This window comes from Ambystoma mexicanum, chromosome 3q, assembly GCF_040938575.1.
Source record: "Ambystoma mexicanum isolate Mex_15411 chromosome 3q, UKY_AmexF1_1, whole genome shotgun sequence".
Classification (NCBI taxonomy): Eukaryota; Metazoa; Chordata; class Amphibia; order Caudata; family Ambystomatidae; genus Ambystoma; species Ambystoma mexicanum.
The window spans coordinates 145240718-145265023 of NC_090926.1; the positions used below are offsets into that span (position 1 = coordinate 145240718).

Sequence of the window (24306 nt, forward strand, 5' to 3'; positions counted from 1 at the left end):
TTTAAGAAACTCCTTACTACCCCAGATAGGAAAGCATTGTACTTGCCTGTTACTGCATGTTCTATAGGACATTTCTCTAGGACATTTCTCAACTTTTAAGAACTTGTGAAAATGTGCTGCTTACCTGCTGCAGTGTTGCATATGTGTTTTGTAAAATGTACCTACCTCTTACTCTAGTGCTTTATCTCATGCATTCTACAAACTTATTGAGTGGGAGCAATCTCTCATTGAGTATTGTTGAAAAGTGTGTAGTTTTCCTGTTAACCACCTCCTTAAGAATTAAGCCTGTTTGCTCTGCCATTTCACCACTTGGAGAGTGTGGTGAAATGTAAGGGAATCCCTGGTACCTTAGGAAGGAGGACATACCTAAAGACCGTGACCACAAAGTTTAGAGGAAATATTCCTAAATGTTGGTCCTCGCACATTGGTTGTGGCGTCCCACTGAACTTCTAAATCCAGACTGGCATGTAAATGGAGGCCGTGGAAAAAGCCTTAGTTCCCTTAACTCCTAATTAAAATGACTCCCATGTCTACCACCAGTCAATGTGTTTCATAAGGCGCTGAACAGAGTCACCTGCTTGGGGAAATGAACTCGGGTCACCTTTGCAGCACCCTGACCTGGAGGTTCTGTGGACTCCCAGGCACAGGGTTATATTGCCAAGAAGTCTTAATATGGGTCTCTCACTGGGAAAATGGGGTCTGTTAACCAGTAGAGGGAAAACCAAAAATGTTAGGTTACCCACTTTGAGTCACAGTGGGTTAGGAGATTTGTCCTAACATAGAGCCTAATAAAGAAGTTGATCACTGCAAAATAAAGTGTTTTACAGTGCTGCATCTACCTTCGCAAAGGCTATGGATGTTCTCTTACAGTGTTGTCGCGAAGGGTCGGATGACTTTGTTCCTGGTCTGCGTAGGTTAGGAAAAGCAATCACATGCATGAGTCCAGTGATAAAAGGGGTTAACAGTGAGTTGCAGCTTTCCCTGAGAGCTAGCCCAACTATTAAAATGCCTTGCCTTTTGGGACAGCCTAACATTTAAGCCTTTTAGATGTTTTCATGCTCCATCAGAGAGGCCCCCCAGCATTGTTGGAAAGACTTGAGCGTTCTCGGTAGAGGACAATGGCGATTCTTAGGGTATTTTGAAGCCCAATAGAAGGGAACTAATTGAAGCAAATCATTAAGGAGGGGTAAGGGCACCGAAGGCTGCAATTGCCTACTACTGAAGCATTCTAAGTCTTTCAGTACCTGTCCTGATGCAGGTGGTGGCTCCAAAAGGAGCTTCAAAGGACGAAGGAGACCATTCCTTTACCTGTTTACCCTATGGTCATGGAAATGCTTGCACAATGATGGATGGCACATGAACAGAAGTGCAAGGCAAAAAATAAGGAGAATGAAGGCAGCAAGGCACACGCAGGCCGGGGAGCGTGGTGCGTGTGGCAAAGAAAAACGAGCATTGGCAATGACAACAGTGTTGGCGCTTTAAAAACAAAATATAGAATTTTATTGAGTGTTATAAAGCATATCCGATTTTGTAGTCCAGATAAAAATTATAAAAATCTTCCATGACCAACAACGGGACCATTGTTATATGTGCTGTTTCTTAACTCCTTAATAATTGTAACCTGCATTTTCAACCAAACCCTCCCCCCATTCCCTCCCTCGACACCCTGGTAAACACAATGCCCTTTATGAAAAGTTTTCAGGTTGATTTCTACAGACTCTGAAATCATTCCTCCATCCCCACCTCAGGTTCTATACCGTGCCTGACATATACTCTGATATGAAGCGTAACCATTCCTGCTTAATAGCGCCATTTGTCTCATTGGTCAGATGTATTGGGGACTCCATTAGAAAGATGTCTCTTGCAATGGTAATCCATTCTTGTTTGGTTGGGGTCCCTTCCCTCTTCCATGCCCTTGCAATATTAACCCTAGCCTAGAGGAGGGTTATGTGCCATGTGGTTTGTAGGAACAAATTGATCCCCTTCCCACTCCAAGCCAGATAGAACCAACAGGGGGTGAAGCGCTCTTTCCAGGCCGTCCAGGCCTCGTATCGAAGATAGAACCTCCCGCCAATAGGATTGGATGTGGGAACAGGACCACCACTTGTGCCAAAAGGTGCCATGAGCGCCACAACCACTCCAACAATGCGGGTCTACGTAAGGATACATCTTTGTCATTCTTGCAGGGATAATTGCCACCCATGGAGCAATTTGATAAGAGTTAAGCCTATGTTGTGAGGATAAGGAGACCGTTTTAGTTGATCTTTGTATCCAAAGCCAAGTCTCTTCTTCCTGTTGCAGTCCCAAGTCCTATTCTCATTGAACCCTAATCCTTTGATCCTTTAGAGGTTTGGCCTGCATTATTGTCCCACCTTAAGAAGCTCTTCAAGTTATTGGATCGCTATGATTTTCCTTTTTTCCCCATAATGCCCCACTCTGCTTAGCCCTCGTTCATACCATTTTTGTTATCTACCCGGTTCCGGAATATTGTCTCTAATCAGGGGAGTTCAAATGGCACTTCGAGGAGAGGGCACGACAATCTCAATTTTATATCTGCATGTTCTCTCCAGAGGTCCCAAAGGACCTTCAAGTTGGATGTGACGGAATTCTACTGGAAATACTCGCCATGGAACCCAGAGCCATTCATGAAGTGGCACCGCAAATAGGATTTCATTTTCCAGGGCTACCCATTATTTGTTGGTGAGATGGTCTAGGTGGTCTACTAATACCTTCAGTTGCGAGACTCGAAAATATGCTGGAAGGTCAGGAAAGTTTACTCCTCATTAATCCCAGGTTTAATCAATGTTTCATAAGCAATTCTAGATTATGCACATAAATAAAATTCTACCTTACAACGGGTCCTCAAGCTAGCACCTGGTGGCAGCGCCGTGAAGACCCCCTCCCCCAGACCTCCCAAGTTTCTAGGACTCATGGAATATATTCCAGTGTTCCGGTAGTATGAGGGAGCCCCAAGGGTTAGGGGCACCGGCACCCCCAGAGAGTCCTAAGAGATGCTCACACTGTCTCTCGGTTGCGCAGTATCTCACCAAGACTGTCTCGGATTCCCCTGGACATCACATTCGAAGGATGTTATCCACTGTAGGGCCCTTGATCCTTCCAACCACGTGACATACTGCCGACATGGCCCACCTGCATGTCTGCTTGTGTTGAGCTCCTCGCACACCTCACTCCATCCCATGCCTGAGAGTTGGAGGGCATCCTCACCAGGCTCGGGCCCCTGTTACCACAGTAACACAACGTGCCGGTGTGTCTCCAACATGGGAGATCCGCACAGAGGCCTCGGGCGATCTCAAGGCTCAGGTCTCCTGGCGAACTTCAGGGCTGCAGGAATCTTCTTGGTCATCGCAGCTTCAGATGGTGCCTTTCATGATCCCAAGGCATCCCCCGCGCTAGGCCTGTCCACCCCAGTCCAGTACAGTGCCACTTCGTCATCCTCCCAGAAGTCGACTCTCAGCTCCATCTCAGTGATTGCAAAGGGGCGGCCAGAGCATTATGTTCAGGCAGCCATTTTGTTCATGCTCCCTGGTGGCCTCCTTTGGCTTTTGTGTGGGCACGGGAAAGGCATTTGTCACACACTGTCGTAGCAGTATTAACTGGCCATCGATGGTAGCAACTGCAAAATGGTGCAAGCACCTAGGCATATAATAGTAGTGCCAGGCAAATGCCTAATACTTATACACAAATTAAAACTGTTGACTTTGCCATTTTTTGTTTTTAACAGTACATCGCTGAAAGACAGGCATAGCGCATATAAATGGAACAGCTGGTGGCACACCTGGTTAAGATTTTTTTTTATTACAACTGTAGCATGTTTACAGCTCCAATTAAGTCACTAACTCTCAGAAGACTGCTTTGAAAAAATACTGACAGGCACTTTGCACACAAAGTATGATGGGAAGGCTTGATAAAGCTACCTCAAATAGCTCCCAGGAGGATGTGTTTTAGGTGGGAGGGTCAGGAAGTGGTGGGAATGCCATAGGAATTAGCATGGCAATTGGCAGTCAATGAATGGTGCGAGGAACCGGGAATGAAATGCGAACACAGGATTCATGGTTTGTGCCAAAAACATTTATTAAAATGAAAGGGGGTTGGGAAATGCCCTTGTTCCCTAATCTAAGAGGAGTTTCCCTACCCAAAACAAAACTAAGGGCCTGTCCAATGTCAAGATGTCCAAAGCAAAACGTCCTGTGTCCAAAGAACTATTATGACCCTCACATTCTGAAAATCAACGCTAGGGTGAAAAGAAAAATGTCTTTGGCCTTGAGTAGTGTAAAAATGTTTAATAAACAAAAGCGTAACTCCAACACAAACGTTCCGGAAGGATAGAGTTCGTGGTTCCAGAGGGTGGTTCTCTTCCCCTGGATTTCTCCTCACTCTGTTTTATACTTTCAACAGTATCAGTTCCTTAGGTGTCTTTTGATCAAGAACACAATTGATATACAAAACAACTTGGCTGTTAGTCTGCATCTTGGTAGGATATCTGGTGTACTCTCCTGCCAGGTCTTCTCTCCTCTTTGATGTGTTTTAACTTAGCAAGGCTTCCTTAGGTGATGTATTTTACACACTGTTCAACTTGACCTTGCCTGGTATGCTTCCTTACCAGGACTTTCTTATATGAACACGTTTGCAGCTTGCAACTCCCTAGTATGCTCTCCTGCTAGGGTTTTCCCATATGAAAGGGCTCATATGTATGCTCTTGTGACTTGAATCTGCCTGGTATACTCTCCTGCCAGGGATTTTCTCTTGTAACTTGAATCTGCCTAGTATAGTCTCTTACCAGGGCTTTTCTTATACGTATATTCTTGTGTGTTGAATCTGCCTGGTATACTCTTCTGCCAGGGATTTTCTCATATGTGCACTGCGCACACTTATAAACTTGATAGTCTCTTATGTTTATTCTGTTCTGTCTTGACTCTGCCTGGTATGCTATCCTGCCAGTCAGCTCCCCTCAGTTCTTTCGGTGAGCCGGTTGACTCCACGGACGACTCACCAGCCTTGCAGTTCTTCGGTCGACACCGAGAGGACTAGATTTCTCCAGAAAGCATCTCACTGTCAGCTGGTCCGCCAGTTTAAATCTCCTGACATCTGGTATGCTTTCACCAACACTAGAGCACACCTTGGGCTTCTGGCCTTCACTGATCTTCACTGCTCTGTTCAGCTTTCTCGTCACAGTACTTTTACATGTATGGCAATGGTAGTCAGTGCTTGGAGACTTTTGTATTTATAATGTTGGAAGGTATCCTCCGTAGATCCTATGGGTGATTCAAGGGAGCCACTACAATATGCCATTAAGATATGACTTTGAAAATCAGTTCTTGTCATTCCATTGATTTCAGGATGTTGAAAGTTCCCTTTTCTCTCAGTTTTGGTTACTGAAAATGGGGAAAGGACATATCAGTCATGACTGGATTTTTTAAGTCAGTATTTGTCATACATACAAGGGGGGAGCTGTTAGATTTTAATAGGCGAGTGGGATATTCTATATGATCTCGTGTGCCTACCCTACTCCCCTGAGGGTTGCCTCCACCTCATGTGATCCTCCCACAAACAGCCTCCCCTGGGTTTGGATCTGGAAGCGTCTACCTCACCCTGGCCTCATGAGGGAAGTTCCCTGTGAAAACCATAATGATAGTATCAGATTCATCACAGTGGGTAAATAACCAAAAAATACCTACAAGTTTTGTGTCCCTCGTATGCCAAGTTTTGTGTCCCACGTTTTGAATTGCCCACACGCACAGAGGGTGACATTTCGGTCACTACCAAAGATTGATATCCGGAACACCATGATTCTGTTTGCCATAACTATCAGCAATGTTCGACAAATGGTGCCAAATTCCAGTATTACCTAACGACACTTTGGAACTCCAGCCAAGATGCAACTTTTTAGTGGAGGTCACACCGCAACCTTACCGGAACAGTCCCCTTCTTACAGTTTGTTCTCACAATAATGTATCATGACCACAAATTACTGATCACTCATTTGATATTTTAGATAGCATTGCCTTTTCGTTTTTGAGGGAACTATACTTTCTTGGCAGTATGTTTTAAGTCCATACATTATCATTATTGCTGGAAAGTTATAACAATGGGGATTCAGTACCCTGCATATCAGTTATAGACAAGCTATTGCTTGGAGTAGTCATTGCCTCTGGTCAGTGTGCTATCTTTCGTTTGCTGTTCTACCCTTGTTAATTTCTTTTATTTTTGTGAGTCCTCCCATCCTATCATGATGTTCTGGCATATTGGGGTTCTACCCTTGTGCCACTCCTTTTCTCTCTCCCTCCCTAGACCCTCGTACATTTGAGATGTTCTTTTCCTTTTCACCGTGATTTCTTGATGGCATTGTTCCTCACTCCCTGGCAGTATTCCCACTACCTCCATTGGTTATTATTTTCTTTTTCCCCCTTTGATGTGTTCTTGTACTGCTCAACCTGTGAATATCACTCCATATTTATTGGCCTGTCCTTGTCTTTGTCTTTTTTTCATGTGCAGACTCTCCTTCTCTTTGGTCATCGTACTATTCTTTTTATTCCACCACTATAGTATTAAGTTAAACTTTGTTAATACTAATTTCTTGTCTGGGCCGCCAACTTTTTTTTTTTGTGGTCAACCCTGATTGTTTTGTGTTCTGACATCTTCTGATCTCCACTGTTGACAGGCTTTATAACGGACGTGCCAAAGGTCGACAGTTTGGAACCAAATGCAGTTCAGGAGACAGGATTGGCTGTGGAATTGAGCCAGTGTCCTTTGAGGTTCAGACTGCGCAGATTTTCTTCACCAAAAACGGAAAGCGGGTGAGTACCATCAACTACATGTGCTAGTCTATAATCGACCTGTTTTGATCATTTGGGATGTTAACCATACCATCGACATATTTAGTGAGTAAGCTTGCACTTCTCATAGTTTTACCATGGCCCACCTCTTTACTTGGAGGCCAGACAGGAAAACCAGCATAGTGGAACAATTACTGAATTTTGGTAATACAATCTCTGTCTCTTCTTCACGTGGGAACAGTGCTTCACATAGATATGTTCCGACAACAGCTTCCAAGTGTTTTAATGGACGAGTGTGAGGAGGTCTTCACCCTTAGAGGTATAACTGGAAAGTAATTCAATTTCGAATGGATTGTGTCCTCCAACGTATTCCACATCTTTGACATGTAATGTCCACAGCTGTGCACTTCGGAAACTTTTTCAGCAGAGGGCGTCCTGTGTCGATAACGTCGGGTCGATGTCCCTTGAATACCTTCGTCGAGGGCGACGTCACCGGATGTTAAAAATAGGACGCACGGCACCCGTAGTCTCAGTTCAGTTTTTTCCGTGAACGTGCTGCTTCGTGAAACTCTGCGTGCCTCTTGTGTTTCATCATTGTGCTGTCTTTTTTCTTTGACGCCTCCGACTCCGCGGTCTGGCTTCAAGACCTGCTGTGACTGCAAGTCCAAAATGTCGATCACCGACCCGCATCACATTTGTTTGTGGTGTTTGGGTGAAATGCCAGTCGCTAAATGCCAAGGCCTTGCGGAAGGGGAAGCTCTATGTAGGTAGGGGCTCTAAGCCCAGTAAGTCCCATAAATCGAAGTCGAAATCCGAAGGGGTGTCCATCGACGACTCAAGGGGTGACTCTCCGCGTCGGGAAGAGGCCCGGGGTTCTCGGTCCCGGAGTGGTTCCCGCCCTTCTTCATCCTCGTTGCAGCATTCGCGGAAGTGCCGTCACCGGTCGCCTTCCCCGTTCTCCTTGGAGGATGGAGCCGCGAGGAAAGTGGCATGCCCGATGTAGTCCTCGACTCCGGAGGAATGGGCTGCCTTTAAGGAGCAAATGTTAGCGATATTTCAATCACAGGGGGGTCCAGTTGTGCCTTCTAATGAAGCCGGCCAGGATCGGTCTCGTACCATGGCTTTTGCACGCCTTCGGGCTCGGGTCCGCGACGCGACTCGCATCGGGAACCTTCGAGGTCCCATTCGGACAAGGTTTCAGAGTCTCGCAAGAGACGTGCTTCTAGGTCTCGGTCCTAGTCCCCAGCGAGACCTACTAAGGGCTTTAAACTGACGTCAACTTGGTCGACACCATGTCTGTCCGACTCGGACGTCGACGCTTTGCCGTCTTATCAGCCCACGGCACCGTCGGCACCAGTGTCGACGTTGAAGCCTTTGGCACTCAGGACGCTTAGATTGTCGACACTCGGCGTCGAAGCCTTTGTCGCCCTTGACGCCGTTGGGGATTTTTACCCAAAATTTGCCATTGGAGTACCCCGATGTCGTGGATCCTCCTACGAAGGCTCCTGTAAAGTCTGCGAGGCCAGTATTGGACGCCAGGCCCTCTTCTGTCCCCAGGCCAGGGTTTCAACTCCCTCTGGATGACATATATGAAGAGGAAGAAAGGTCTGATTTTGAGGAACCTGGTGAACTTTATGTGGTTCCAATTTTTTTCTGGAGACAGTCAGTTGGAGGGGTTGAGGCAACCCCTTCATGAGGCCAGTCGGTTGGACACTTCTCTGGAAGTGGAATTTGGTAGGCCTGAGCCTGGGGCTCATGCGGAGTCTTCATACAGGAGGCTCATGGCTTGGGTCTCTGAGTATCTGGGCTGGTCCAGTCCTCCTGAAGACTTTGTGCAGGATGATCTAACGGACATCTTAGATCAAGGTCCGTCCTCTGACCCAGTGTTACAGTTTCATCTCACCTTACAGAAAAGGGTGGCAGCTGCTTGGCAGTCACCGGAATCTCTTCTGGCTGTTAATAAATCTTTGACAAAAAAGTACCACCCTTCAGTTAGCTACCCGAGCTATTTATCCACTCGCCCCACTCCACTTGTGCTTTAGCAAGGTTCTCACACACTCTGTGGAACTGTGTTTCTTTAGCGGAACTGTTTCTTTAGCGGCTGAGCATATTCCCGAGGGGGAAGAAAGGGATGGCTTCCTGGCTTTCGTGCAAGACGGCAAGGATGCTTTGTGAGAATCCCATCAGTCGGGTTTGGATACGGCAAACGGTGTTAGCCGGTCCATGCCTGGGAGCACTGTTATACGCAGATTTGCGTGGTTGTGGACGTCTGGTTTTGCTCCGGATGTGCAAAGCCGTCTTCTGAACATGCCCTTTGATGGCGCACATTTGTTTGGCAACAAGGCTGACGAGAGCCTTGAGAGGTTGCAGACCTCGAAAGCTGCAGCAAAATCTTTAAGCGCAGCTGTGCATCAACCTCCGCCTTTTTCGTCCTAGTGGACAGCAGTGGAGGGGAGGTTCTTTTCGTTACTACTCCTCCTTTGGTATAACGAGAAAGGCCGCCAGTCAAAGGGGCTAGCGAAAAAGTACCTGTGGTGGTCAGGGAAATGGAGGTGCCAAAGCCGCTCAGGCAGCAGCCTCTTTACCTTCGGGCACTGCCGCAGCCGCTTCCAAACAGTCATGAGGCCATGTCCCATGGTTCGCCGGTTGAGGGCAGACTGTCTCAGCATCTCGAAGAGTGGCGAGCCATTACTTCAGATGGGTGGGTGCTGGATCCCACGGCTACTCTCTTCCCTTCCTACAACGGCCTCACGACAATCCACCGGGGAAACTCTCTTTGAAGCTTCCTGATCCACTCCCTGCGCAGGAAATCTCAACCCTGCTGGGAAAAGGCGCTATAGAACTGGTGCCTCTAGCAGAGAGGAACAAGAGATGGTATTCCCCTTATTTTTTTATCCCCCAAAAAAAAAAAATAGGGATTGAGACCCATCCTGGACTTGCGTTGGTTGAACAAACTTCTCAGGAAGGACAAGTTCAAGATGGTTACTCTTTCTCAAGTCCTCCAGGCCCTTCAACTTCAGGATTGGTAGGTGTCTCTGGACCTACAGGATGCTTACTTTCATGTGCCGATTCATCCCAAGCACAGAAAGTACTGAGGTTTGCGGCTGGAGACTCGCTCTTTCAGTTTCGGGTCCTGCTGTTCGGATTGACCCCCGCCCGAGGGTCTTCACCAAGCTAATGGTGGTGGTGGCGGCATACCTCAGGCTAGGGGGGTGGAGGGGATTCATGTCTACCCCTACCTGGACGACTGGCTGATCCGGGCGTGCTCTGCCGAGCAAGCATTGGATCACCTTGGTCTCACCTGCCGCTCCCTCCACAGGATGAGCTTCTCCCTCAATTTCAAGAAGTCGCATCTGACACCTTCCCAACAGCTCCAGTATATCGGGTCTGTGTTAGACACGTCCTTGGGGAAGTGCTCGCCTCCCAAGGTGAGGGCTCATCACATTGTGCAGATGGTGGACAAGTTTCAACATTCCAAAGTCTCCCGGCTTTCGAATTCTTAAGGTTGCTCAGCCTCATGGCATGCTGCATTTTTCTGGTGCCAGAGGCCCGGCTGAGAATGAGATCCCTGCAATGGGTCCTCGGGATGCAGTGGTCGCAGTTCTCAGGCACGATGTTGGATACCGTTCAAATTCCACTCTCTTTTTCCCAGGATCTTCTGTGATGGGCCAACGAGGGGAACATGAGGAAGGGGGAGCCACTTTGGCAACCATGGCAGGAGGTGACTGTAGAGACGGATGCTTCCCTCACAGGATGGGGCGCTCATGCCAACGACTTGACCGCCAGCGGTCGTTGGTCTCCGTCGGAGTCCAAACTCCACATCAACCTGTTAGAGCTGAGGGCCATCAGGCTGGCCCTGAAGACTTTTCTGCCGTCTGTGCGGGGGAAAAGTGTCCTGATCATGACAGACAACACAGTGGCCATGCATTGCCTCAACAAAAAAGGGGGGGTAGAGTCACTCCCGTTGCGCAGAGAGGCAATGCAGCTCTGGTTCTGGGCCATCCAGCAGGGAATATGGATCTCGGCAGTGCATTTTGCGGGAGACGAAAATGCGGCGGCGGATGCTCTGAGCAGGCAGGGTATGATCTCTCACGGCTGAGAGTTGGCTCAGGAAGTCCTTCGGGAGATCTTCATCCTTCAGGGAACCTCACAAGTGGATCTCTTCACCACCAGTGTCAACCGGAAGTGCAAGAGATCCTTCTCTAGGGAATTTCCTCCGAGAGGAACTTTAGGAGACACGTTCGTAGTGGATTGGTCATTCCTGCTGCTGTACGCGTTTCCTCCAGTCCCAGTCATTCCTCAAGTGTTGCAGAGGTTACAGAGGTTCGGTTCCCACATGATCCTCTTTGCTCCGGATTGGGCCAGGAGAGCGTGGTACCGGGACTACTAGAAATGTCCATATGCCCTCCACGCCGTCTTCCCTACCGAGAGGATCTGCTCTCGCGTGCGAGGGCGTGGGGGGTCAGGTTCTCCATCCAGAGGTCAAGACTCAATCTTCACGCGTGGTATCTGAAAGTTTGAGGTATAAGTATTGGGACCTCCCGGATGACGTGATGGGGATGTTGCTTTCGGCCAGGCGGCCTGCAACAAAATCCCTGTACCGTTGCCGTTGGCGTAAGTTCTGTGACTGATGATCCTTTTCAGTGCTCCATTCCTATGGTTTTGTCTGTCTTAGTTTCATTTGCCCACAGTGGCCTTCAAGTGGGTACCATTAAGGGTTACCTGGCGGCGCTGTCTATCTTTAAGCTCTTGTGTAAAGAATGTTCTTACTTTAAGATTCTTTTGATTACTCAATTTCTTAAAGGACTGACTAATGTGTTCCCGCTGTCCCCTTTCCAGGTGCCGGTTTGGGATTTAAATTTGATTTTGAAATTTCTCATGGGTGCTCCATTTGAACCTTTGCACCCTTGTCCTTTGAGATTATTGTCCTTCAAGACGGTGTTCTTGGTTGCGGTTACTTCCGCTCGCAGAGTGAGTGAATTGCAGGCACTTTCCTCTAAGCCACCCTTTACTGTGTTTCACAAGGACAGGGTTGTACTGCGGGTACGTCCTTCTTTTCTACCTAAGGTAGTTTCTGAATTTCATTTGAGTCAGAAGGTGGTTCTCCCATCTTTCTATCCTCCTCATCCTGGTAAGGAAGAGGAGCGACTCCATTGGTTGGATCCTAGGAGAGCTCTGAGCTTTTACATTTGTAGGATGTCCAGGGTCAGAGTGGATGATCAACTCTTTGTAGGATATGCTGGACACCGATTGTGCCAGGCTGTTAACAAACAGACCTTGTCCAGATGGATAATCCTCACCATTACGTAGTGTTACCAATTGGCAGCTAAGGAACCTCCTGAAGGGCTGCGAGGTCATTCCACTAGGGGCGTGGCTACTTCCGCTCTCCAGCGTGGTGTACATTACTCCCTGGATACGATCCATGGTCAGGATATGGCCTTTGGGAAGGCGGTTCTTTATTCCGCAATCTAATTGGGTACTCTAAATTCTTTTCCCCCCTCCATTTACTGGTACTGCTTTGGGAGTCTGTCAAGGATGTGGAATAGGTTGGAGGAGACAATCCATTCGAAGAACAAGTTACTTACCAACTGCTAACGCTTTTTCGAATGGATGTTCCTCCAACATATTCCACATCGCCCTCCCAGCCTGCCCCTCTGGAGAATTTCCTATGCGATTGCAGCTTACATTTCCGCAAGGCTATGATGTGCAGTCAAGGAAGCATGAGACTGGTGCCACACGTTCTGAGGGAAAAAACTTAAACTGAGGCTATGGGCGCCGTTCGTCCTATTTAGAACATCCGGTGACATCACCCTCGACGGAGGCCTTTGAGGGACATCGATCCGACGTCATCGACGCCGGACGCCCTCTGCTGAAAAAGTTTCTGAAGTGCACAGGTGTGGACATTACATGTCAAAGATGTGGAATACGTTGGAGGAACATCCAGTCGAAAGAACATTACCAGTTGCTAAGTAACTTGTTCTTCTGTCATGACTGACAAGTGGGCATTTGCTCTTTCCTATACCCTATGCTAAAATGTTCCTACTTGTACATCTAGCTCTTGGGTGCTGAATACACCTTGATCCAAAATTTACTTTTTGTTTTGGCCAAAGAAAAACTTGTTGGGGAGGATTCGTTTTTCTTGTTGCATCAATATTGTTTCCATTTTCTATTAAAACGTGTGCAGTATCTTGATTTTTTGTTAAAAATGGTTTCTCTCCATTGAATTCAAGGGAGACCCACAGTCTATCTGCCTTCTGTCTGGATCCTAGCTTTTTGGGGGGTGGAGGGAGTAATGAGGCTCTTTTTGCCTCACTCGGCTACTTCACTCCTTTCATTTGGGGTGCACTGGTCAGTCAACATGGCTGCAAGTGCAGGGCATGTGTGTCCCATATTAGTTGACCTTTACTTTTACAGCATAGCACAAGCCACCTTCAGTGGAGTGCTGCAAAGGCACTTTGCGTCCCTTTAGTCTAAGTGACAACTCTCTAAGTAACAACACATTTACTTGTTTAATGCACAATGAACAAACTGGTGACCGTGAACCAATGTTTCCCTTTTTTCTGGTGCACAGTCATGCACCTTTTATGTTAGTATTTTGAGGAGGCCTTTATGAAAATCTGTATGCTCAAAATGGCTCCTCATAGTGGTTTAAGCCCTGTTTTTTGTGCCATATTATTTGATGGTCTGCCGACACCCTACGCAGGTCGGAAATGAGTATAAAAGAGCGTGTACATACACAGTACTCCAGCCAACGAGATTGTCACTGCTTTGTATGTCTGTGTATGGTCCAACTACACACTTCAGGCAGGGAATGCCCAGTTGCTGGTCTAAATATGAGGTGTCAGGCTGTCCTTCTTTGGACAGCCTCCAACTGTTGAATGTTGTAGGTCCCTTCCATTGGTGGGCAGGGCTCCCTCCTCAGTCCACATTCTGCATAAAGAGAGAGGACCTGGAGCCATTTTGAGATCGTCAACCACAAGATCCAAGCTACTGAAGCCGACAGATCAATGGAGATGTGTTGGAGGACTACTGCAGCAACCACCATTGGCATACCAACCACCTTGTACTAGCCCTCTGCATTCAAGTCAATAGGGAATACCTGAACCGAGTGCCTGCCTCCTCTGGAATGTTGTGGGCAATCAGTTGAAAGTTCACTTAAGCATCCATTGCTTTCGCAGGCCCAGAGTCGCTGCAAGGTCTACATTTTGCCAGCACCTTCCTAGGACTGTACCGCTCCGTCACATGGACACCTTCCTGCCCCGTCACTGAAAACCTTGCTGCATCTTCACTGTTCTCCTGGCACCTCCGCAACCTGCTGCTGCCGTCTCTCACCACGAGAAAGGGCCTGCTGCAAGTCAGAGTGACAACATTGCTTCTGAGTGCCTCCCGACCCTGTCCTGGGTCACACCAAAAACTGCTCCCAACTGCTGCTGCTGAGGGGTTGTATGGTGCTGCTGGTCCTGAAATTGAGTTGTGTTCACCTTATCGGGGTTCTCTGTAAAGGTGTGATCTAACCTTTGGTGGAAGCCTCAAACCCGCAGCATGTGGCCATTCAGCAACTAAGCCTACTGTGAACTCCATTGGCCCCACATTTCCCCGCCCTGTGGTTTTGCAAGTCAGAGTCTACAGCTTAGATCCCCATAAGCGCTCCTAAACCTATTGACTTGCATTGGGTGAAAAGTTCTAACTTTAAAAGTGGCTACCTTACTGGGCCATAGGCTGTGGGGTCTGAGTCAGGAGCCTACTACAGTCACCTAGGGCTTTCGTATTGGTAGTCTACATTTTCCATAGCCGGAGAACTGACTGGAAACTTTCTACGTTACATTTCTTCAGAAACCTGCTTGATAGGACCTTGATCTAACGCTTTTTTCTTGTGTACTAGAGCGCACTAGCCATTTTAGTATTGTGAATTTACTTCTAACCTTTCCTCTCCCACTAGGGTTATCTAATTGTGTTAAATTCTAACATGGTACGTAATCCATTTTGGTTTTACCATTCTGTGGATGTATACATCTTTCATAGTTATTTATATTACTTACCTGTTAGTATGTTTAACGTGATGCAATCTTATGTTAAATAAATACTGTCTTTTTAGACTGACCTGTTTGAAACTCTGTTCCTTAACATACATTGCAATTGTTAATTGGACTCCACGCCATACTTACCTGCTACCCAGTCTATGTCTGAATGCTCCGCACTCTACCTTTTTAAGAGTTTGTTCAAAGACTAAAGTATCATCTGATTGCCCATTTAGTTTGGCTTTGCAGAACCCCTCACCAGAGTAGATTCTGAAAATCCCATTAACAATTTAATACATTACGAAAGTGAGAACTCCACTGGTGTTGTAACGCTAAGTTTGCCCATTGGGTAACTTGCTATAATGGAATAAGAAAGTCGAGTTTGCTCTTTGGATAGGTTTGCTAGAATATTTGATGAAAAATGTAAACACCTTGTTGCTTCAAGAAAGCACATAGCTGCAACAAGGATAACGTATTGTAAAGTGTTCCCTTTTGAACGTTGTTGCAATATTGGCCAGACTGCAGGTTTTCCTTCTGTTTAAGTAGATTGGATTCTTAGTAGATCACATCTTTGACGTTTTTATGGCCAGTGTGCCATTTTGTTGTTTTGTAAACTAATGTTATTTTGAACATGCGTCAAAACTCGTGTCCTTGATGGGAGTTCAGGCCATGTCCTGATTAGTTGCCCTTATTGGTGGGCAGATAGTTTATTTTCTCACGAGCATAGGGGCTACTTATTGCATATGGAGTGGTACAGAGGCACCGAACCTGGTTTCGTTTTTGTCCTTCTCTCCAGACAACATGGTATCTATCGTTCTGATCTCTTAGAAATAAACAGATGCTCACCCACTTCTTGATGGTTAACACTTCTTGGATGTGCCAGCCTCTTTGTATTTATTGCCGTTTTAGGGCAACTCCCTGGTATCCAACCTTTACAGTGGACATAGCAAGGTACAGTGAAAGTGTTTATTTATGATGTATTAACCTGGAGCTGTTGGAACTACGTTAATTAGCAAGGGGCAGTCCACAACTGAAGAATGTTTGGTACTCCTGGGAGAAGACTCTTTCTCTACCACTGATACTTCATGACCCTCAGTCTTTTCCTTTCATTGCTGGCCACCTCACCTTGCTAGACATTATTTGGACAATTGTAGTAATTTGTTCACCCTTTTTCATCATCATACAACGCTTCATGCCGATTTTATTCTTAGTGCTCTAATTATGGTGTTAATATCACACTTGTAATGGTAATGGGCTCAGTCGGCTTTGCCTGCATTTACGTTTGTGAAGCTCAGTCTTGCCTCATGTCAGCAGCAAGCGTCCACTTGGAATGAGAGTTGATCACTCACTGATCGCCCTGCTTTACCCTATCCCAGGTCGGCTCCACTATAATGCCCCTTTCACCAGATGGTTTGTTCCCTGCTGTGGGAATGCACTCACTGGGGGAGGAAGTCCGTATTCACCTAAACGCTGAGCTAGGAAACGAGGAGGACGACAGCATAATGATGGTGGACAGCTACGAGGACGAGTGGGGCCGACTGCACGATGTGAAGGTTGGCGGCACAGTAAGTTCAGTCAACTTTTTGCCATTGTTTGGGAGTTATACATACTGTTGGTAATATTTAAAATGCAAACCAAAAAATTGATGCGTGGAAGGTTTTGAATGAACCTGAAGCACTGGTACTGTTCTGGGCAACCTTCCACACCACCGTTTTTTTAGTCCGTTTGCGCCATTGCAAAAGGGTTCCATCCATAAGTAAATCAGTCGGGTACTGGCCAAGGGGAGCAGCCCTTCCCAGAAATTCCTCTCTGCACGGAAACGTAAGCAATACCAGACATGTTTAGGCCTTGTTGTGCCTCATCAGTGAGTTGTAGCTTGGTTCCTTATGGCCCACCGAGCAAGGGACTCACGCCTGGGCATGCCCTCTCTCACATAGGGAGGAAAACGGAAACCAAAGAAGTGATGGGTGGAAGGTTTTGAATGAATCTGAATAACTGGCACTGCTCTGGGCAACTTGCCACACCACCATTTTGCAGCCCAAAAATATCCAGGTGTTGTTTCTGAACTTGAACATTTAGTTTCATCAGAGATCTGAATTGAATGGTTGTGGTGCTGGAGGGGTGAGGATAAAACTAGTGTTTTTTTTTTTTGTTGACTTATTCAATAACATATTTTCTTGTTTAATCCTGAATGTGTTTGGTAATAATCTATTCTAGCCTGTGTTTAAAATCCTCTGCCTCCACTGGCTGTAAGGTGGCATCTCCAAGTGTTGATTGTTATCTGAGTAAATCATTCTCTGTAGGGTTATGAATGCCGATATGTGTATGTTCTATTAATATTATATATTTTTAAAACTTTTATTTATTGGCAGAAGTTTGTAACATACATGTTCAGAAATTTCTTACATTACGTGTACACAGACAAATTACACATGTTAAAGCAGTAAAAAAGGGCCTTGGTACAGCTGTACTAAGTTATCATTCGCATTCATATCGCTGCATAGGTCAATGAGAAAGTTGGATGCAGTTCAGGAAATCAAGGAATAACATCAGATTGGTTGGAGAGGTAGGTGTTGAATTCAGTCCATACACTTTTTGTGTGAGATTGTGAAGGTAGCAAGTTTAGATATTCCTCCTTGCATGTTTGAGTCCAGGTTAGTGCATTCAACCACATTGCAAAAGTTGGAGGAAAGGGTTGCTTCCAGTGTTGAATACATTTCTTGGCCACAACACAATTTACATTGAGAAAGGCTAGCATTTTCTTATTCATGGTAATGTCCCACACCCCAAACATGACCCGAGTGGGTCCGATCCTGTGGCAGTGCCCATAATCTCGGAGAGTGCTTGCAGGATGTCTCTCCAAAAGGTTTGGAGTTTGGTACACGTCCAAATCATATGTATGTGGTCGGCCTCTTCGTCGTTGCACCTAGTGCAAGTGTGTGTTGAGTGCCGGTTGAGCCTATGAGGAGTGTAGTTTAATCTATTCAAGAGTTTGTATCATGTATCACACACTTTGGATGGTTGGTCTGGGATTTTCTCTAGTGGTATCTTATATAAGGAGGAGACTACTCCCCTAGCTCCACTGGAGTTGCAAATGTAGTGTATTTCTGGCATGTCTGGGGGCTCATCCGGGTAGGAAGGCCACATGGCCCGGGCGGAGGCGCGGAGCCTATAATATTGTAGCATTTCCACTGCCGACCCTGTGTGCCCGGCCCGCCATGTCTGTGGTGTAATGAACCTCCCCTCAGAGAATATGTCGGTAAGGGCCCTGTATCCCAGTCCTTGCCAATGCTGTGTCAGCACTGTGTCGTCCATGGGTTCTAGTCCAGGGAATCTCCAGATCTGTAGCCACTTATAGTAGGGGCATGATTCGGTCGGTGATTGCAGCACTCGGGCCCCACGCCAACAGCGTGGCAGCCATGGGGCCCAGTGGAGAGTCGTCGCTGTAGGTCTGATGTAGAAGTTACGTTCTAGGATTGATTTCACTCATTGCTAAGTTTTCTAATTTGACATGAGGTGGCCCCCCAGATTCAACATACCAGTACGAGGAATATTGGGCCTGTGCCGCTATCCAATATAGTTGAAGGTTGGGGGCAGTGTAGCCACCTCTCTCGTAGGGTAAAAATATGTGCCCACTTTTTGTGTACCGCCCCGGCATGCCAGAGGAATTGCGCACAGATGCCATGTAGCCTGTCAAAGTACTGCTTTACAGGCCAGATAGGGACATTTGCCAAGATAAATGGGAGTTTCGGGACCAGGATCATTTTCACTAGTGACAATCTGCCCGCCATAGAGATTGGAAGGGAGCGCCATCTTGCAATTTTGGTTTCGATATATATTTTTCTGCTGCAACATAGTTATCGGCAAGCAACGCTGGTCCGGTCCTGGACACCTGTACCCCCAGATACCTGACACCATTTGGTGACAAGCGGAGAGGGTTCTCAATTGTGGGACACTGAGTTGCCTCGGTGAACAGGAACATTTCAGATTTACTATAATTGATTTTGAATCCCGAGAAGGTACATATTCATATCACATGCCTCAATATTGGATCCATGTTTGTGGATGGGTCTCTGATGTATAGAAGGACATTGTCTGCATATAAAGATATTATCTCGGGTTGGTCCTGTAGACGTATTCCCTTTCTGGCATGTTGTGCTCTGTGATCAGCCATAGGTTCTATGACTAATGCAAAAACGGATGCGGGAGAACGGACAGCCTTGGCGGGGGTGCCTCAGCTCTGTGTGAAGGGGCGGACCTCTGGGAGTTGACTAGTACACTTGCTGTAGGACATGTGTATAACAATTTGATGTACCGAATCACTTCTGGCCCAATACTTTTCCAAGACTTCCCACATATATTGCCATGAGACCATATCGAAAGCTTTCTGGGCATCTAGTGTAACAGCCATTGCCTCCTCCGGCTCCACGACCCAGGATGCCTATAGTGACCGTTCCAAGGCTTTTGGTGGAGGTGACCAGCACCGTCGTCGCCCCCAAGGTGGAACGCAGGGGCCGAAGCAGGAATGAACTGGCCAGGACATTGGGCTCCCACCAATGCACCCCGATGGAAGGCCGGCTTGCGGTCTGTATCAGTGAGTGGAAGAAGATCTCCACCGACCGATGGTTGCTGGCCGCTCTCGCCCATGGACATACACTGGAGTTTCAGCAGAAGTGTCCGCGTATCCCTCCGGTGTCCCGCCAGGGGCAGCACATACCTCAGATACTGCAGGAAGCACGGGCCATGCTAAGAAAAGGAGCAATGGAGCTGGTTCCAAGATGACTACGGGGCTCCATAGTCTACTCCAGGTACTTCTTGGTAAAAAAGAAGACAGGGGGCTGGAGGCCCATTCTAGACCTGTGGCGTCTCAAGAAGTACCTTGACGACTGGCTCATCCGAGCCAAGTCAAGAGAGTTGGCGCCAACCACACAGAGAGGACCGTTAAGCTACTGACGGGTCTGGGTTTCTCCGTAAACTATCCAAAGCCCTGCTTGACACCATCGCAGAATGCTCTATTCCTGGGGGCCAGGCTCAGCACGGTCTCCTGCCTAGCGTTGCCCTCGAAGTACAGGGTTGCATCCGTGCTGGGGAAGGTGCAACGTCTGAAGTCACTGAAGACCGCCACGGTGCGGACCATTAAGTCGCTGCTCGGCATAATGTCAACATGCATCTACCTGATCCGGCTCTGCAGGTTATGGATCCGACCTCTTCAAGAGTTGCTGGACGCTTGCTGGATCCAGGTGTTCCGGAAGCTTCGCAGACAGGATCCCTCTCGACGATGAGTTCCATCGGGCGATAAGGTGGGGGGGTGGCCCCAAACATCCTCTGGAGCAAGGGGTTCCAAAACCCCCCATACCAGAAGACGGTCACTACGGATGCTCCCCTGGAGGGCTGGGGAGCCCTCACCTGACCTCTTCACACCAGAGGCCTGTGGCTTCCAGAGGAGAAGATCTTCATATCAATATCCTGGAGCTCCCGGCAGTGTTTTGGGCCCTCAAGTCATTCCTTCCGTCCCTGAAGAGCAAAGTGGTGAGGATCTTCACGGACAACACCACCACAATGTTGTACATCAGGAAGCAGGGGGGCACCCGATCCCCAGCGCTCTCCAAAGAGGCGCAGGACTTGTGGCACTGGGCCATCAAACAAGAGGTGTTCCTCATCCCCTTTCACTGTTACGCTCACCTGGCTCCCACAGGGGTGTCGATCTGAACTGGACAGCTGCGGTCTCCACCAATGTGACGCGTAGTGCCGAGATGACGGACTGGACTGGCCCACCTAGCTTTGTTTGCTTGGCCCGTAGGAATATTCTTCTGCAAATGGAGAAAGGGAATTAACCACCCGTGGAGTTGAGCGTTAAACCCCCCCCCCCACTCCCACTGTTCTCCCCACTGATCACCTTTGATGTCCCCTCTTATAGTCTCACCTGATGGTTTGGAAAGATGAGCTCCCCATCCTGCATTGAGCGCAGGGGCGCGTAGATAACCAGTTGCTTCACTGGCTCAAAGGAATTGGTGAGTTCCAGAAAAATATTGACTCTGAGATTCCCGGCAAGACGCTGTGAGTATGCAGTTCGTAAGAGTTCAAATGTCTGACGTTCACTCTTGTCCGATTCCTTGCAGGTTGCAGCTTGACCCTAGCGAAGAGTTCTTCGTGGCAACCGGTAATATTCAGGTAAGGGTTTGTATTATCCAATGCAGTTCGATAAAATAATGTCAATATGTAACCTGTTGCTTTCTCCCTTATTCAGGTGCTGAGAGAAAGTATGAAGTCTCAGAGAATAATGCCTCCGGCGGTAAAATCAGGTAAGTCTATTGTGGTGAGGAGGTTTCCCCTTGTTTGTCCCTTTGTTTCACCTTGCTGTCCTTTTGTTTCCCCTTAGGGGCCGGGGTTCGGCAAAGATGCAGTGGAAGCTGCGCTGATCCGTGAAGAGGAATAGTACCCCCGGTGGTAAAATCAGGTAAGTCTATGGGGGGGTAACTAATATTGCCTCTGTGTATTCCCTTGGCTCACCTTGCTGTTCTTGTCTTCCCCTTAGGTGCCGGAGTGCGGCGGGAACATGCAGGAGGATGCGGTGGAATGTGAAGATGCTACGAAGGCCGGTGAGTTCAGCGCGGCGCTTCAGCAGGCGAGGCGACGCGCATAAAATAACTTCTTTCTTCCAGGTCGAAGGCACGATGGATCGGGAATTCAGGTAAGGATCAAAGGTATTGCTCTTGTTCTAACCTTTTCTCCTTCTTTCTCCCTTTTTCTAGGAGCTCCAGACTCGAGGCGGGCGTGGCAGAAGACTGGATGCAGACTTGCAGGCACAGTGAGCGTTACGCTGCTGGATGCAGAATAACGCGAAGCGTGTGCTGCTCTTCGGGCGTGGTTTAAATAGCCTCCAAAGTAGTCCCAGGTAAGTATTCCTCCCCAGCCCCACCCGAGTAAAAAATAGTCCCTAGGTAAAGTAGTCCCTTCCAAGCCTCTTTTGGCTTGGAGCTCTTGCAGCATGGTCTGCATCAGGTAAGTTTGCAGCATGGTCTGCATCAGGTAAGTTTTAATAGTCGCCAGGACTGCACCCAAATAGCCCCTAGCAGGGGTTGTTGGGCTTGCTTGCGACAACTTTATGCCTGCTTCCGGGGTTGCTGGACTTGGTCTGGGTCCCCGGGGGTAGGCATCATGACATTCACCTGGCGGGAGTCAAGAACACCATCGCCGACTCACTCAGCAGGGAGTTGCGCGCCTGCCATGAGTGGAAACTTCGGCAGGATCAGGTGGACCAAATCTTCCTCAAGTGGGGCAGACCCCAGATCGATCTGTTTGGGACAGCGACAAACTCCAAATGCCGGAAATTCACCAGCAGGTTCCACCAGCTGAGGAGCATGGGGGACGCTGTCTCCTTCCCGTGGGAAGGCCTGTTCCTGTACGTGTTCCCGTTGTTGCCTCTTCTGCTGCGAGTCATCAATCAACTCAAACAGTACCGATGCAGGATGATACTAGTCGCCCCCGCTTGGCCGAGGCAGATTTTGTACACTGACCTTTTCAGCCTATCAACAACGCCTCTGGTCAAGCTGCCAGTGGTCACGGATCTACTCACCAGAGAAGGAGGCGCAATCCAGCATCAGGACCCAGGATCGCTGAACCTGAGGGCTTGGCTCCTGCAGCCCTTGGATTCAGAGGGTACAAGTTGCCGGCGGGCTGCAGGGAGGTCCTTGCCAGAGCGTCGTCGACTCTTAAGTGCTATGGACACAAGTGGAAGTGTTTCGCTACGTGGTGCCGGTCGCAGAAGATCAACCCTCTGAGGGTCACGGGCCCACAGATTCTTCCATACTTGTTGTCTTTGGTCAAAGCGGGGCTGGCGCACTCCTCTATCAAGGTGCATCTAGCGGCTATCTCCCGCTACACCAGGTCTCCAGGACGATCTTCTCTTTGGTCCCACCGTCTCGTCAAGCAGTTCCTCAAAGGACTTTTCTGATCTTTCCCGCCGGTGAAAGCTCCTGCTCCGGCATGGAAACTAAACGTGGTACTGACAAGGCTCATGAGGGCCCCCTTCGAGCCTATGCATCTTTTCCCTCTCCTCATTGAAAACGGTTTTCCCCGTGACCATCACCTCTGCCAGGAAGGGTTGGTGAGATTCAGACCCTATCTTGCAAACCACCTTATCTGACTTTTCACGAATCGAGGGTGGTGCTGCGGAGGAACCCCTCCTTCATGCCAAAGGTGCAATTGGAATTCCAACTCAACAAGCCTTTGGTGTTGCCGGTGTTCTTTTCGAAACCTTTCTCACCGGCTGAAAGGACTTTGCACTTGCTGGACGTTGCTCACGCTCTGTAGTTCTACGTGGCACGCACAAAGAGTTTTCGGAAGACGTCTCAACTGTTCGTGAACTTTGGTCCTGTGAACCATGGGAAGGCCTTGTCTAAGGCTTCCATCTCCAGGTGACTCTCCGGCTGTATCACACACTGCCATCGGTTGGCGAACCGGCCGCTGCCTGGCTCTCCGAGAGCCCATTCCACCAGAGCAATCGCTGCGATGACGGCTTTCCTGTCTGGTGTGTCCCTGCTGGACATCTGCAGGGCTGCTACATGGAGGTCCACACACACCTACACAAGATTTTACTTCGTCAACAAGGATTCCAGGGATGAGTCCAGGGTCGACCAAGCAGTGCTACGCAACCTGTTCGCTTGGGTGAACCTGTTCCGTAGGCAAGAGTAATTGCTTCTGTTGAGCCTTGCCAACTCTGGTGGTTGTGTAATGTTGTACTGCTATATATTCTTTATCCATGAGCATGTGAATCCATGCCACACCCCATGCTGGAGAAGGAACAAGTTACTTACCTGTAACTATTGTTCTCCAGCATGGGTCTGGTATGCATTCAAATGCAAACCCTCCCTCCTACCCCTCTGCAGCTCTTCTTGGTAATACTGCCACTTACCAAATCTGAAGATGGCTGCCAGAGGAGGGGCTTAGGGAGAGGGCAGTATGACCCATGCTGGAGAACAATAGTTACAGGTAAGTAACTTGTTCCATATAGTGAATTAGCGTACTTGGAATACATGATTATGAGTTAGCATGTTAGAGCTCATATCTAAATTAAAACTTATTGGCACATCCTGAAGTTATAACGTTTTGCTATCTGCATACATATACGAATATGGAACATTACACCAGTTTGCGGATGATGGGATGGATGCCATATCTCACTAAAACTGTTCAATCTGGGTTCTGATTAGATTGGATTGGTGACATTCAGACCACAAGCTTTGAAGCCAGCTTCACAGCTTAAAAGTGTGTTTTTATAGTAATGTAATTAATTGGAGATTGCTAGATGTTAGGATAGAATTACATTTTTGGGAGTTGTGTTGGTCCTTTTGAAGGAGCCCTTAACTTTCAGCTTTTTCCTCTTCCTTTTTAGGATTTGACCTATTTTGTGGCCAGGGGGTCTTCAACTGAAGTCCCTGCTACTGCTGCAACCCTTTTTGAATCTTTTAGGATATTTGGTCCTGGGTCGCTCA

At 47.9% G+C, this 24306-nt stretch overlaps 1 protein-coding gene across 2 annotated transcripts in view; it reads left to right on the forward strand.

The window, feature by feature from the left end:
* Nucleotides 1-24306, forward strand: part of SPRYD3 (SPRY domain containing 3) — a 450311-nt gene that overhangs the window by 180895 nt on the left and 245110 nt on the right. For both annotated transcript variants that reach the window (XM_069653343.1, XM_069653344.1), the window contains exons 5-6: nt 6680-6815; nt 16189-16377. In XM_069653343.1, the coding sequence (XP_069509444.1) occupies nt 6680-6815; nt 16189-16377 (325 nt within the window). The remainder of the gene's footprint in view (nt 1-6679; nt 6816-16188; nt 16378-24306) is intronic.